Below are 17,334 nucleotides of genomic sequence, written 5' to 3'. Positions count from 1 at the left end.
TTGTGCACACACACACTCACACACACTCACACAAGGACACAAACGCATATCAAAATCAAATCTCAAACCGAGCCGTAGAACTGGGTCATTGAGTGCCTCTCCTACTGAGTGTATAAAGTTTTAGAGATAACAAGACGAGCAAAAGAGAACCACAGCGTGTGAGACTGAGAGGGCAAGAGAATAAATGCTGAGCTTTCAGCGGGGTTGAAATAACAATATCAAACTGGATTAAGTCCCTAATTTCGCAAAAGCTTGCTTTATACCCCTATGTGCACCTCCATTACCTTCTGTATATTTTCACATTACCCATTGTTCCATTAAAAAAAGACTCTGTGTGTAGGGTGAAGGAGGCTTGCTTCAATCTTTGGAGAAAATAATCTTCCTTCCCGTGTGTATACATAAAATGCATTATTGAGAGACCTCTGCAGTGCTGACATCCTTCCAGCTCCTGTAGCTCGGTGTTGTGTTGCTCGTCCCCAGTCCCCATTAAACCATGCTAGATTTAGAAATGTGCGTGCCAAACTCTATACCGGAGGTAGAAGCAGGTACAACCCATCTTAAGTTATTCACTAAAAACAAGTCTGCAGAGCCTGAAGAGGGGCAGGATAAAAACTTGCAAATGTATGCAAATTGGTTTCTCGCTTGGGTTTGAAATAATATGTAACAAAATCAAGAACAAATGACAATTCATGAATAAAGCAACGCTAAATCGCAAACCATTTAAATCACTTGTTACATTGCTATCAATGGCTAAATTCTCAAATAAAAACCTAAGACCATTACTCAGCATGACGCTGCAGTAAATACTACAGAATATGTACTGAAAGCATCTTTCAACCAGCAAAAAATTAAGAACCCAATTATGAGCGTGATACGTTACTGCATTGTAAATAAACACTCCTGACTAAGTCTGGCTATGCGATGCATCATTGCCAAGATCTAGGAGCACTCTGAGGTACAGTAGCCCGTTCACTCTGTGTGAGTTATGGCCACAAGGGAATCAGGCGAGGAGTCCAAGTCCATATAACACTAAACCACAGAGAGATTGACTACAGGCTCTGTGCAGGGCAAAGGCAGCCGGCTGCAGTGGGACAGTGTATTTGGTGAAGAGGAGGTTATAGACAATATGTATTTTAATATTCAAACATAAGTATCGGACGATGGTTCAAGCTTAAAAACGAAAAAAATATATATGTGCTGGGAAAAGGGTTTTATTCGTATTGACAACTTTGAAGATATAATTAGTTGCTCTCAGCCATTTTGAGCGTATTAACATATTTCAGCTTAATGTTTTGTTTTTGCATCTTTACTGCTTTTAATATAGTTCAAGCAAAAGCAGGCTGTTATTTTATCCACTATACACAACCTGCAAAACACCAAACAGCAGATAGCCAAGGTTAGCAACTAGCTGTGAAAGGCTTAGCTGTTACATACTTCTTTGGAAGTCAATGAAGCCAAAACAAAAATAAGAGTAAACACTAGACTCTTATTAAGTCAACAGCTCCAAAACCTTGCCAATGTTGCTTCGTACTGCTAGATTGTTTGCATAAAATGATATGGTGATCACATGTAAATAAGCCCAAAACAGTTAGTACTGCTGATAGTTATCCAGTGCACATTATAAGACAGAACATGCAAAAGCCTGCACAGAAAGAGACACATTTTGAAACTCTGGACATGCACTTACATTGCAGGCAGGTTACAACGAGCATTCTGCTGTGAGCTGGTTCTATCTGAGATCACAGAGGTGTAACCTGGAAAGACTGAGGTCATGCTGCTCTTATGCAAGTATATCTTCAAAACACACATGCACACACTTGGAGCAACGCAGGTACTGTATAGCCACACACCTGCAAAGAGATACATATTCTCAATATCATCTGCTATTACAGGCAACTTTGGGCTTGTATTGCTGTGAAGTCGCTGACTCTACATGTAGGCTAGTTACTTTGTGGAAGTGTTCTGTTTCTGACCATTATACCTGTATAGTTTGTCCTGTTGCAGGATGGGTCCCACACACACACACACACACACACACACACACACACACACACACACACACACACACACACACACACACACACACACACACACACACACACACACACACACACACACACACACACACACACACACACACACACACACACACACATGCTTTATTAAATGTCTTTCAATTGACAAACTGCAGGATGAATTGCATGACTTTACAGTGTGCTGGCACCCACACACAGGATTACCAATGCTGTTTGCCCACAGGCTTACATGTGAGTGTGTGCAGCTACACACACACACACACACACTGTACAAGACCCTGGCCTGGCTGGCAAGATCATCAGTGGTTCAGTTAGCCATGGAAAAGAAAAGCCTTTACACACACACACACACACACACACACACACACACACACACACACACACACACACACACACACACACACACACACACACACACACACACACACACACACACACACACACACACACACACACACACACACACACACACACACACACACACACACACACACACACACACACACACACACACACACACAGGTCACTGTCTGTGATCTTTTGTCGATACTTTTCTAACAATGCCATGAAGTGAGTGGGCTGAAAATAGATAAATAATACAACAATGAGTGAGAAAGAGACCGGTTTTGACCTCAAGTAGGGGACCATCTAAAGGCAGTGTCAAGCTTTTATAGGTGTGAAATATGTGCATTGTGGTAAGGTCTCCGTTTTGGGCTTCTCTCTTCTTTTTCTGGAGAGCTTTGTCACTTTTTTGGGCGTGTTTCAACACTGCAGCTATCTAAAACCTGACCTCAAATAGCACAGTGACATTGCTGCTCAATCATTTCCTCAGAGGACATCAGTGTTGAGTATCTGCGGCTCAGACTTCAGAAGCAGAGCACACACTTCAACTTTTAATTTTGTTCAAATTTATTCTTATCTTTGCTAACAAACTCAAAAAGACTGCAGTCTTTAAATAAGACATTCAACATGTTCTGTTTGTGATTTTGAAGGTGCATTACAGATTCATCATCAGGCTGACTTTGTGTGCTGACCAAATTAAACATCAATAATTCCCTTTAAATCAGTTTTCTGCTCTTTGATAACTAAAAGGTCGAGACTTCAAAGAAACAACACAAACTTCCGGCTAGCCCTTTGTTTGCTGTTGTTAATCGGTGTGTTGTATAAAAGCATGTGCACTGCTTCTGTTTCTATGAGGAACACCTTCCTGCTCTTTGAGAGCGGCAGAAAGATAACATTTTATCATGAACGCTTCAATGGAATATACATAGTGTCTAAAATAGAGACCGTCTTTTCAAAAGGTCCATGTAACCAACCCTCTCACTCATTCAACGTGACACTGTCAGGAACCTTAAAAAAAAAGCTGACCCAAATCTAACCGGTCGGCCTTACAGGAAACCAAAACAATCCGTGACTAACATCCTAAACAGCCACACATGAAAGTGAGCGCGCGACCTGAGAGAGGAGCTGAAATGCAGGAAGAAATCCAGGGAATAAGGAATGAGCTGGAGGTGGTCGGCCCTGCAGCAGAGTGAACTTTACTGAAGGCCCAACGTCACACACACACACACACACACACACACACACACACACACACACACACACACACACACACACACACACACACACACACACACACACACACACACACACACACACACACACACACACACACACACACACACACACACACACACACACACAGGTGCTGGTCAAACACCAATTTCCTCTCTACATATGTTCAGCAGCAACGTCAATCTGGAGCCTATGAAGAGAAGTTGGTCAAAGTCGGATTGGTTTTTGAGGTCAGTAAAGGGAATAGTTTATTGTGTAGTGGAGATAAAAGCAGTCCCTCTTTCCCTCTGCTGAGCAAAGTGAACTCAAAGTAACCAACTTTCTGCAACAACTAACCGAAGTGAGGATTAGAGTCAGGAAGCAAAACTCTGTTACAAATAAGAACCAAATCCAAAATGCCAGGTACCGGTTAACCCAGAAAAAGAAGAGAATTTCAGTGCTGCTTATCCATTTCTAAACACGCACATTTGCGTGCTCTTTGGACTTGGTAGAGCTTCACAAATAATTACATTTCTGGTACCGATCAGTAAGCGACACGCATCTTAACTAAGTTGTGAATGAAGATGAAATGAACAGATAATTATTCAATCTGATAATATAATATCAACAACCCAATTAAACCTATCCATTTACAGGTTCCACAAACATTATGAAGCAAATTGTGAGTATGAACATTAATCTGTTTAAAGGTTTTTATATATTTGTTTTTTGTTTCCTGTAAAAAAAGCATGTTACTGTAACCCTCAAAAGAATGAAATCCAGAACAGTTACGAAATGGAATCGCAGAAACGAAATCAGAACCAGAATTGTTCAAATCCAAATGATACCCAACCCTAGTGGGGGTCAAAACATGGTAGTAAAAGGAAGTATCTGCTCTTAGAGAATGAATTACAGTCAGAGCTGCAGTGGAGCTGCCTGGCCAGCAGAACTAATGTGAACTGTGAATCAGAGGCTCGTCCACAGGTCAAACAGCCCAGGGTGAATCATACATGCTCATGAAAAGCTGCTCATCTTTGAAATGTTTTCTCACTGTATGAACCAACAGGCAAACAGACTTTCCTCTGCGTGTCAGTCTTAGTTACGCATGCATCGTCGACTGCGCACTGTAACACATTGCTGCTCCAACACTTCCCCAGCAGCCGCTCTTCAGGCCATGATAACTGTGTGTGTGTAGGGGAGATTTTAAATATGTTGCTTGTCATTATTTAGCACAGTACAGATGTCTGAACTGCTGTGCTTGAATAATCTTTTGTCATTAGCAGCACATCGATGAATAAAAGTCATATCTGTGTTTTTATGTCTTATTATTCTTTACTCACTTGACTTTTAGACAGTGAATAGCTTTCCAAATGTTCTGGAATGATTTTCAACAACCCCTAAAGCAGGGGTCCCTGACCTTTTTTGACCTGTATGACCCCCAAAACGAAAGAATGGCCTTTTGGAAATGCCCTTTACTGGTTGCATTTCCCCCCTGCTTTAAGTTAAATTATTCAAACGCCCGAAGAGGTCAAATCAGCCATTTATTAACAAGAGAAAAAGCTTAGATTAATGCAAAGTCTGATAAAACTCAATCAAATGTGTATGGCCCAAATGTGTTCCTCTTTCCTACCTTCTTAATCATTGTGGTGACCTTTATGATTCATCTTGAGACCCAATTGGGACTTCTGACCCTCCACTTGTGAATCACTAAGAGTTATGTATTTTTATTTGTGTGAATGCTTACTTATTTATTTAATATGCAAGTCCACTATTTGTCCTACTGTCTTTAATCTGCACTGTATATTTGCTGTTGTAACAACATAAAATGTCCCCGCTGCGGGACAAATAAGGGTTTTCTGATTCTGGAAATGTTAATTCCCATGCAGCATGTAATACACAGTATGTAGGTGGTTAATGCTATTGTAATGGTACTGTAGGTGCAACCTCTGAATACTGTAGCAAACTGTTGGCATTTTTTAAAACAGATTTAGATTTTCTTCCTGTTATCAAAAGCCTTATGGCTGCATTATAAGTATCACAGGAGGACTTTATGTTATCCCCAGGAATAAATAATAAACCAGAGAACAACACATGAGCCAGAAAGACAACAGTGTGACTACAGGGAAGCAGCGTGACACGTCTCTGCTGTTCAACCTCCAGCAGGAAAGTGTGCATGCAAACACACACATATGCAAAGGCACATGGAGGGGGGGCTGTCATTTTCTATTCTATCAGCCGCTTATATAGTCAATCATGCAAGATACAATCATACTTCGTGACATGGGATCACCTACAGGAAATGAAAAGGACAACAAAAGGAGCAGGGAAAAGAGAGGATTGCCCAGGGGGAACATTTCCAGACACAACTATGAGTGTGAAGGAAAAAGGAAATTCAGTTTGAGAATACAAACAGGAGAATGTATCCCTGCACTCTGTACATGGCAAGCTAATAGATGATGAAATGTTTGTTAGAATGCAGTGGGGAAATACTCCATGAATTACATGCAGCAGTCGCAGCAAGCAATGAAAACAGCAGTAGTAAAAGTGGAACGCAAAAGCAAGCCTTTCTTCTTTTTTTTTTTCATTTAATCGTTTATTTGGCAGGGACAATGCACAGTAATGAACACTTAAAACATTCAAATGTGTCAAGCGTAACAGTGCCATATTTAGCTTTGAGCTAATTTCCATCCGCAGTCCCTCACATAAAACATTTAAGAAAATGACATTTTACAAACATCGCAAAAACAAAATACATGATATGCAAAAAGTGCAAAAGAGCAAGAGCAGCATACACAAGTATTTATGACATGGCAGTACAATGTAGCAGCTACGACATGTAAAGTGCAAGAGAAGATACAAGTGCTACATAAAGTGCAAGAGGAGATACCCCTGTGTTAAAGTGCATTTAGCGGTGATTACACGTCTGTCTGTTTCTCAACCATTCTTTGAGTTGACCTTTGAAGCTATTGAGGGTGGGACAATCCCGTATCTCAGTTGGGAGGCTATTCCACAATGAGCTGCCTTTAACGGAGAGGACATTTTGTCCAAAAGTGGTCCGTCTGCGGTGGACTCCTCTGGTTTCTGACCTAGTGCAGCGTCCAGTGTGTTTTTTGTGGATGAATTCCCCTAAGGGGGGGGGGGGGGGGGGGGGGGGGGGGGTGGCGGGGGGGGGGGCAGTCCATGTAAACATTTATAAAAAAAACACATACTTTTAAAAGACTTTAAATGGTCAAAACTCAAGAAATTGTGTTTTTCAAGGATGGTACAGTGGTGGTATGAATTTGGCTTTCTGTCAAACACCTTGATAGCTCTCTTGTACAGCTGTTCTATGGGTTTCAGGGTTGTGGCACAAGCAAACGACCAGTTTGTAAAACAGTATTCAATGTGGGATAGAATCATACAGTGGAGGTATGACTTTGCAGCATTGACAGTTAAGAAAGGTCTAATTTGTTTAAAATGTTGCAAGTTGAATTTAACGGTATTGGATACTTTCTTAATATGTTTCTTAAAAGTCAAGTTCGAGTCCAGTATGACTCCAAGATACTTGAAGTGGGGGACTAGTTCTAATTCTGCTCCGTTTAAAAACACATTGGATCCTTCGATTTTGTCGTTTACTGAACATCATGCATACTGTTTTTTTTGCATTTAGCAAATGTTGTTCAGCCAGTGTTGAACCTTGTCCAAAGCATTTGAGAGACAGGATGTGATTATTTCAGTATTTTTCCCCTGTACAAAGATGACCGCATCATCGGCATACATTTGTACATTCAAATCAGGACATACATTTAGCTGTAGCATATAGCTTAACCAAAAATAAACACCTGCCATTAAACCTCCACCTATGACCATAATAATGATTAGTGTGGACAGAAGTGTGATGTGTTGCACCTGTAAAACACACCCAGCTGTGATACACCTGCACATCACTGCAGCAAAATGTTGTGAGTGGTTGTTGAGGGGTGGGTCATGCATTTCGAATAGCCATAATAATGAGTAAATAGTTAATGCAACTATTATATTGTCAGGAAGAAATCCATATTCCCTTATTTTTTACCAGAAACTCCTGCAGAGCATGTGACCAGATCCTGGTGTTATATTAACAGATCGGCCTGGAGAGGAGGGAACAGTCCGACCTGTGAGTGTGGAGCGATAATTACTCCACCCTACTCACATGCCATGGTGTTAAAACAACTCGTCAGTTAGTTTCTTTTCCGAAAGATGAATAGAGCACTTTGAGAAAAGCAGGAGAAAGGTGCAAAGAAAGCCTTTCAAAAATGTTTGGTGTGGAATCCTTCGAAATAAACCAAAAGGAGGTGGAGAGGGAACATTGCCAGGTAGTCAGCATATCTAGTCTAGTCTACTACAACGGAGCCATTCAGGAATGAAGCACTCAGCAGAAGTGGTTATATGCCAGGATGGTGGGTGGTGTCTTTGAACAAAAGAAAAAGTACCCACCCAGTGAATATCGAACAGTATTTTTGCTCGAATTCTCATACTGTTGATCAGGGAGTTCTTGATTGCGCTCTTCCTTTAAAGAAGTGCCAATTATTTAAACAATAAACAATTGTTCAACCAATGCATCAGTTGCACTTGGCTTAGTTTCAACACAAAATCTTGGAAGCTTAAACTGCTGTGTGTTAAATAACTAAACCTACCATTTCATGTTTGTAAAGCCTTGGTAGCCATTTATTCTTTGACCTGAATCATATTCCTGAGCAATCAAGTCAAGCACTTTATAAGAAGGACACACCATTATTCATGTTCCAGAGCTATCTGTAGCAATTCGTCCTCGAAAATCTTCTCGATTGATATCATACTGATTCTATCCTTAAGGTTCTTTTTTCAAGGAAAGCAACAGTCTTAGTTAATCATTAGCTCTCTAAATAATAAAGCGTAAATTACTTAAAGTAGAGGGCGCATCCAAAATATCGACCTGAATTTATACAGACCAAAATAGAGAAACTTGATTTATGACCCACGTGGATCTCAAAATGTAAAAATATGTCATTGAAAATAAAGAAAGGTTGGCCCACCTTCAAACAAGACACATGTATTCCTTTTCGATCCATTCATCTCAGAAATCACACTTATTCCCGCCCCCAGTTACCACAAAAACACACAAAAAGCAGATCAGAGTGTTGTATTCCCACACGCTCTCACAACATCTCCGTAACAAACAACCCTGGCAGCTACTGCTACATTCCTGAAGCTGCTGTTGAGACATCTGTGGGCATGTTTCTTTTCCCAACTCGCCTCAGTTTGATGTTTAAGTTGGTCTGTCAGTTTTCCGTGCGGGGAAGCATAATCTTCGGACTCTGAAGTTGACATTGTCTATAGCCTGGAGGAGCACAGAGGGCGAGGAACAGAGTACGGCAGGAACATTCACTTACCTGAGACTCAAGGTCAGCCGTTCATCTTTAGACCTCAGCAGATCGCCCACTGAAAACGTGGCACTACCCAGGAAGCTGCTCTGTAGAACCAGACAGAGGAGAAAGAAGAAAGTTAAAATGGAGCATGGTGTCTCAGCAGCAAGTGAAGAGTTAAAATAATAAGAGAAAAAAAGACTAGGGCACTCTTTTCTGCTTTTGAAAGGTATGCTAAAGGAGTTAAAAACAGGTAAATGTCAGACGACGTGTCAGGATTCACTTTGAGCCCTGTGATCTGAAACAGCAGAAATGTAAGATCGTGTTGACACGAGACACAGTCAGGGACACAAAATCCACTCTCCTTTCCTGTCTCTCCTTCACCCTCCTTCTCCCCTTTCTCACCGGTCTGACAACCTGCGTTTGCTGCAGGCCTGAAGTGAACAGGAGGTGTCAGCGCAGCAGAACTGGGTCACGGTGAGAGGAAGGGGACGAGCCCATCAATAACCAAGAGAGATGATCTTCATTCATGGGAAACACACACATGCACACACTCTCTCTCACACACAGTAAAGCCCTGCACCTGCATGTAACATCATTAACATAGCTTATGCTGATGGACTTGGGGGGGGGTGGGGGGTTACACTGTGCAGAGGACACAGGCTGCTCCGAGTAAATTACAGAGTAGGTAATTAACAACAGGTACACAAGGGGAAATAAATATCTTATTTAAGGTATTCACAACACTGCTGTCTTTTATAGAACTTTCATCAACCAAATTTAGAGGTGTTTTTTTTATTAATAAGCTATCACATTAGTGCCAGTTCTGCTTCTGCAAACACTGATATGACAATTGGTGTGTTGCCCCTGTCTGTTGCGTCAGATAGATGTCAAAGCTTTGCCTCTGCAAATCAAAACAGGACTGTTTTAAGAAAGCTTACTGCTTATTTGACACATTTTTATTGTCCACACAAAAAACACGCCAGCATCTGAAAATGGGATGAACTGATTCGATATGGAGGATCAGTATCGGACCAAATAGTCATAACCATGGCAACAATCATTTGTCATTATGGATTAAACTGTAGACCATTCATTGATCCAAAATGTTGTCAATTAAAACTCAAAGAAATACCAAAATGCTCATTATAACTTCCCAGTACTCATTATGTCTGAAAATACCTTGTTTTTCCGACAGTCCAAACACATTTACTGTAGCATACTCATAAGCTTCATATATGAACCAAAAAGCCACACATGCTCTCCTTTGAGAAGCTAAATGAGGGAAAGTTTGGTACCCTCCTTCTGTCTATTGTTTGGCTTCACTTTCACCTCTAATCTCGGTTCCTCCCACTGCGTTGCTCTTTTTTCGCTCTCTGTATCAGATCAAAAAGGGCATCCTGTCTACTGACCTTTTCTCTCAATTCTTTTCTCCCTGAGCATTTTCCTGCTTCCCCTGTATACAAATCCCACATGTAGGCAAACAGGGACTGTCACGCATGCGTGCACACACACATCAAAAGAGGAAGAAACCTAAACACAAGGTCAGTCAAGAGTCTTATGAAAAAAAAACACAACAATAACAGAGTATAAGGTTTTAAAAGCAGCTCACATTGACCAGGAACAGCCTGAAGCATCACATTCAGTTACATGTCCGTGCAGCACAATGGTATGTCCTTAATTAAAGGGGACCTATCATGCAAAATGCACTTTTGTACGTCTTTTATACATGAATATGTGTCCCCGGTGTTCCAGGGAACTCACCAAGTGTCAGAAAACACAACCCTCTCTATTTTCCTCCATACCCAAATCTCTAAAAAAGGGGCTGCAACGGATCTGATAAAAACTGATCCAGATTTGAACACTGTCCTGACGTCAGGACGGTGGCGCTACGGCTATTGGGCCAACTCCACCAATCAGGAGGAGACAGCCACGGCCATTGCCGTTCGAAAGCGCTGGAGACGCTGTAGTACATATGCCAGGCCTCTAGATGGTGCTGTTCTCACAGAATCAGCCCTTGCAAAAACAGAGCTACAAAAGTGCAAATTGAGCGAAATGAGGCATGGCTAAAATGCATGATCTGTTTGGTATTTTGAAAAAAAAAAAGTATAAATATGCCTTATATAGGTATGGTCCTACACTATATTATTCAAATATAGCATGATAGGTCCACTTTAATTAAACAGAGCTGGGATCCCCAGTAGGCTTGATATGCAAAACGTCATATGCTTCAGCAATGACGTTTTATCAGCCAATCGTAGTTTGCTCTGATAACCCAGAGCACGAGGCACAGAAGGCTATTACACACCATGGAGGAACATTATATCCCTATGTAACCATTACTCCCAAGCCAGCACAGAGCGTCTGGTAAATGGTCTTAGAAATCCATTCCTTAGCATCTTTTTATGGCCCCTCACGACGAGGGCTTTAAAAGTAATGAAGCTCTGGAGACCGTCCTCTTACGCACGATCACAGTGGCTGTACCACGGGAAATGAGAGAAAGATGGGGGCAAGAGGAGGAGTGAAGGAAGAAGACAAATGATGCTCTTCCTGGATCATGGAGGATTGATTATGATGGTTTCCTTCTCTCATGCTCTGGCTCTCTCTTTTTTCTATCCATCTTCTTCATTCCCGCCACTGTTTCTATTGGCCATGCCGGTCGCGTGCCAAGAGAGAAACCTTTGATCTACGATGTCCTTCACTAGTGTTCAAAAAATGAGACCGCAAGACACTTTGCACAAGCCCAAAGATAAATACACCAACCAAACCTAACCAAACACAAAGTGCTCTTGAGGATACACGCTCAAACTCTAAAGATCAATCAAAAGACCACAAAACCAGAGAAACAGGAACATGTTGGAGCTGATATATCGTGAGTTTACAGGCAATCCCAAGCTCTTGTCTCAGGACCAGTGAAGGCCTGTCTCTCTGTCACTGGGCAGAGGTAAACGGTCCAACTCAAGCTGGAGATCTATTGATTTTCTCCACACCCTGGGGTGACACACACACACACACACACACACACACACACACACACACACACACACACACACACACACACACACACACACACACACACACACACACACACACACACACACACACACACACACACACACACACACACACACACACACACACACACACACACACACACACACACTCCCTCTTCATCATTCCTTCTCTCCCTATCCGTCTCTCACACACACACACACACACACACACACACACACACACACACACACACACACACACACACACACACACACACACACACACACACACACACACACACACACACACACACACACACACACTGCAGAGAATACCTGGAGGAGAGGACATTCTTTCACATGCTATGCCGACAAATGGCATTCTGTATATAAATGGCAGTAGTGACAGTTTTGGCACCGGCTGAATAACACACATCTGGCAAACGTTAAGAATATGAACAGAGTTGTCCCATGGAGGTCAGGAGTGTCGACATGAATAGGCTGCTCCTTCACTACCAATAGAGCTTCACTACAAATTGGCCTAATTAAGTCAGAAGAGATGTCTTGACACGCCATTTGTACTTACATGCAAATGTGTGCACTAGGGCACAAAATATGACCACAGTCACTTAAAATTGACATCCCACACACACAACACGTACATTATAAAACACACACACACACGCACACGCACACACACACACACACACACACACACACACACACACACACACACACAAGGAAGTCCACTTACAGTTATGGTGCAGCAGCAAGAGTACAGCAGTTAAAAAACCGATATAGAAATGAGGAGAGGCTGACAGTAATAGAGAGAGGAAAAGAGATGTAATGTCTTCTTTCTTCCTCTTAATGAGCTCCAAGACGGTTCTTCCTACATATCTTCCTCCAGTCTTTAGTTAGAGTAACTCCATATGCTAAAAGAGCAGCAGACACACTGGCTGATACATACATTGAAAACACATCAAACCCACACACACATTAAGACACACACTCTGCTGCCTCCGCTGTGACTGAGAACGGAGCGAGCTACCGGCGTTACCGCTGCTGCTGCTGCTGTGGCTGCTTGACAGTAAGTAAGACCAGAGAGAGAGAGACGGGGGGAGGAGAGAAGGAGGAGGGAGTCACAAGAGGGGAGGGAGACAGAAAATACAAGCAGCCTAGGTGGAGAGGGGGCAAGAGGAGGAGGGTGGACTAACACAGAAGAGGAAGGGACAGAGAGGAAGGAAGACAGACAATCAATGGGTAGAGAACCCAAATATAAATGCAGTAAATGGAAAAGGAATTTAGAGAAAGAATGATAGCAAGAGATAGATATTTAATTTTAATGTTTAGTTTATATCCATATATAATGTGTCTAAAAGAAGCCTCTTTGAATTGAGAGGAAGACAGAGAGAGAGGAAACTGTCTCAGTTGTGTGTCACACCTCGGCTGCAGCCTGTGACTCATACGTCCAACAGGAAATAAACATTTGTTATAGCTACTTGAATACACATGAATTTCATCGGCAAGGTGCAAGTGTGGAGGAGTGTGTATGGGTAAACACTTGAAAACACATATTGACATACTTGAGGATCCCACAAGTGGCTTGTTGAAAACGCTCTCTGTACAGCACAGTGCTGCAACTGAGAGAAAGAAGAAAGCCGACCCTTTGAGACACGGAGACAATGACGAACAAACCCACAGAGCAGCACCAGTGACACCAAGCTCAGGTTTGAACTATCTCGGCTCAAACCTCGGATTAAGCAGGGTTTAATTTACCCATGGTGACACAGGAGGATGAGTCATTCGGGCAGAACAAAGGACACGCTCTAACACTGGCCCTTATCACCCAGAGCAGGTACACAAGCAAAACAACAATGAGACACGCACACAAACACTTAAGCACACATGTACCCGCCGTGCACAAATCCAGATAACCGGCATCACACAGAAAGTTATTTACAACACACTGATAACTGGAGGTCATGGTGGTGAGTCGTCAACGTGTCTTAATACAGGAGGTGGCGTGTGGGTGGAAACACTGAGTTTAACGCTTTCTTTATTAACATGAGGATTGGTGACCTTGGTGCTAAGAGAAAGATACATCAGAGAGAAATCCATGACATTGATCTGCATACATAGATACCAAATATTAGATTAAAGCTTGTTCAAAACATGAATCGAGCAGACTGAAAACAGGCTTTTTTAATGTCTGAATTTGAAGTTCAAAATGTCATGTCAGACATATTTTAGAGCGCTCAAACTGTGAGTTCCTGAAAAGCACACTGATCAGTCTTTAAGTAAAGTAATGGTCATTTATTTTCTAAAAAATAAAGCTTATATGACTAAAAGCAGAGGGCATATCCAAGATATTGACCTGGAAACATTAAATTAGTTTTCTTGATATGTGACCCCATGTGAATTGTAATGTAAGTTGGAATTAAAGATCCTTAAAAAATAACATTTGTAGCCAATCTTGCAGAAATTAAACGTATTCCCATTTAACCAACAAGATTACACAAAATCGCTCTCTAAGTCAAATAGCTGCTCTCTGTAACAGTATTTATATTCTGAAGCCAAATCCATTGGTACATTTTTTGTTGTTATTGCTCATTCTTTTTTAGCAAATATTAATGTATTCTGTGGCCTTTTTTATGTGAGTTTTAACTCCAAAATTCTGCATACAAAAGGAATTAATTTGACGCTCACAGGAACAGAAATGAACATCAATATGGTAAATCCTAGATCAAAGCGTGTTCAAAACATGAATCAAGCTGACTGAAAACAGGCCTTTTTTTAACGCTGACTTTGAAGTTCAAGATGTCATGTCAGACATATTTTAGAGCATTCTGACTGTGAGTTCCTGAAAAGCACACTGAGACTGGCAGGGATTGGTTTTGCAACATGCAGAGCACGAGCCACCTACTGCAGGGAGACTGTTTGAGGCTCCTGGCTGAAAGGAAAAGCCCAAGTACTTCTTAATTCCTACATTTTTAAGCATTTGGAAAAACAGCACTCACATTTGGCTGAACCCTATCACCGCTGCACATGTCCTCACACTCTATTCATGGAGGCAGTGGATGTGTTAGTCCATGAGACGATCATTGAGCAAATGCCACTGGCAGCTGAGGTTTTAGCGCAGACGGCAGCAAGGGATCTTAGACAACCAGTCACCCCCAAACCTAGACAGGAGCAGACAAAAGCAGGCGGCTGTGTTTTCCCCGGGTGAGCTGATGTTCTCATTCTTAGCTGTCTACCCTCCACATTGTCCTCCTATCCATCCCTGACTTATCAGTTTCATGGTTCTCTACCTTGACCTGCTCTTGATCTGTTAAAAAGAAAGAAAGTCTGCTGCTGTCAGACCTGAGCTCATCCACGTTTACCCTCCCCTATCCATTTCTTCAATGCTTTACCAACAGCTTATATGAAAGGGACCGCTCTGATAGCTTTACAATATAAAATATACCATATCGGCCTTGAGTAAAGACGGTGGAATTGACTTCCAAAAGGACAGTGTGTCGTTTATCCTTCCCTTTAAAACGACTGCACTAACAAGTCACTGAGTGCAAAACATGCAGTATCTTTCAGACATACAGATCTTTTAACCTTTGCCTCTCTCAGAAGCAATTCGTACCATAACATGCTCTAGGAGAAATGAAATGGTATTCCCATTGTTTCAAAGAGTGTGCCGGAGAGATACGGTGGCCTTCAGGTAACAAACATAAGAAAAATGCTCACTTTATAGCCAGAGTTTGGTTTAAAGCAAGCAGCTGTTTATACACTGATGAAAGTTAAAGGGGGCGTTTTATGCTCATTTTAAGGTTTCATCATTATATTGTGTGTCTCTACTCAGACATGGTTACATGCTTTAATGTTCAAAAAGGTCTTTATTTCTCATACTGCCTGTGCTGAAGCACCTCGTTCACCCTCTGTCCGAAACCAGAGCCCAGTCTTTGCCGACCATTAACATGCAAAACCCATAGGAAAGGGAAAACACCAAAAAGCATAAAAGGGCCTCTTTAATAATATTATATTGCATCTCTGCTAATATTCCTAAATACTACACACTGGCCCTTTAAGCCTGTAATATACTGGACTGATGCGTTATAAACAGTTTGTAGCCTTAATGTAGGCGAGCAAGTTACTCTAAGTATTAATGATGTAATGCCTGTCTGGTTATGGAGTCATTTTATGGAGTTTTCCGATGCCTTAATGGAAGTATTCAATGTTTCACTTTCACAGGCAGCTCTGTTTATCTTTGGACTAATGATATGAATGGAAAAAGCTTCCAAATGCACTCATCTGAAAGTATCTCATATTTTCTAAAAGTCTCTTTAAGACAGGTCTTCGCAAATCATAATTCAATAAGGGTTGTTCATTATGTGGGCTAACACAGCAGGTATATATGTATTGGTCCATTGGATATTATCAGCAAATAAGGGCATTTTAATTGTTCCCAGTCTAACCTGTGAAGTGATGCTGTGTACTTTGTGTTTCATTTTTGACTCACCCTGGTCCTGAGGCAATGTGCGTGCACTCTAAGTAAAGAGGCAGACGTATCTGAGTTTAATAATAAAACTGATTTGTACCGAGATACAAAACACTTTGATGTGCTCTTCTGGTGTGTTGTCCCATTACATGCCTTATTAATCGTTTGTACTATTTTTGTCTCCTTCATGAATAACTTTTCAAATGTATCAAAGGCACAAAATGCACCTACTGTTAAACTAAAAGTATCACTCGCTGTACAAACATGAAACTGAAACGGGAGAGAAATGCCTTCTGGGTCTGGTTTTGATAAAAACGAAAGCTAAACTTTAATCTCTTTCTACTCTCGAAAGATTATTGGGTGTAAAATCATGAAAGTGGGCTCTTAATTGGCATAGCTTTCCGTGACTTAACTTTTGTGCTCACATAATTCTGTGATAATTCTTATCTCGCTTTGGAGGGTTTAAGAAAAATCCATATCTTAACTAAATGATGTAGTGGACTGTGAGAAACAACAACAAGGAATACATTACTGTGCATTATGATGAAAAACTGAATCAATATTTTAATATCAGAGTGGTGTTAAAATCAGAGCTATGATGGTGCAGCTTTGTCAGTACTTAATGCACTTGGTAGTATAATTAGTCAGCTGTTGAGGAATACAGCGCACTGCTCTGAAAAATGGGCTGCAATGACAAACAAAGTCAATCATAACGGCAGCCTATTATGTCATAATGTTGCACTGTATATCTAGTCTGATATATTTTCCATTGAATGAATTCATCAGTCATTCGAGTGTGCCATTTCTGTCATAGCAAATTAGACTATACATGTTGCTTTTTAATCAGATTATTTCTTAATTCATTTTCAAAAAACAATCCGACATCTTCACACGTCATTCAA

General features: G+C 41.3%; 1 protein-coding gene across 7 annotated transcripts in view; it reads right to left on the bottom strand.

Annotated features, from left to right (window-relative positions):
- inpp4b (inositol polyphosphate-4-phosphatase type II B) overlaps positions 1 to 17,334 on the bottom strand; it is a 149,144-nt gene that overhangs the window by 91,644 nt on the left and 40,166 nt on the right. For 6 of the 7 annotated variants that reach the window (XM_034129527.1, XM_034129528.1, XM_034129529.1 and 3 more), the window contains one exon: positions 8,981 to 9,060. In XM_034129527.1, the coding sequence (XP_033985418.1) occupies positions 8,981 to 9,060 (80 nt within the window). Of the gene's footprint in view, positions 1 to 8,980; positions 9,061 to 12,700; positions 13,021 to 17,334 lie in introns of those variants that run through there. The other variant, XM_034129532.1, reaches the window with a different exon arrangement.

Source organism: Trematomus bernacchii, unplaced genomic scaffold, assembly GCF_902827165.1.
Source record: "Trematomus bernacchii unplaced genomic scaffold, fTreBer1.1, whole genome shotgun sequence".
Classification (NCBI taxonomy): Eukaryota; Metazoa; Chordata; class Actinopteri; order Perciformes; family Nototheniidae; genus Trematomus; species Trematomus bernacchii.
This window is presented reverse-complemented; position numbering and strand designations above follow the sequence as displayed.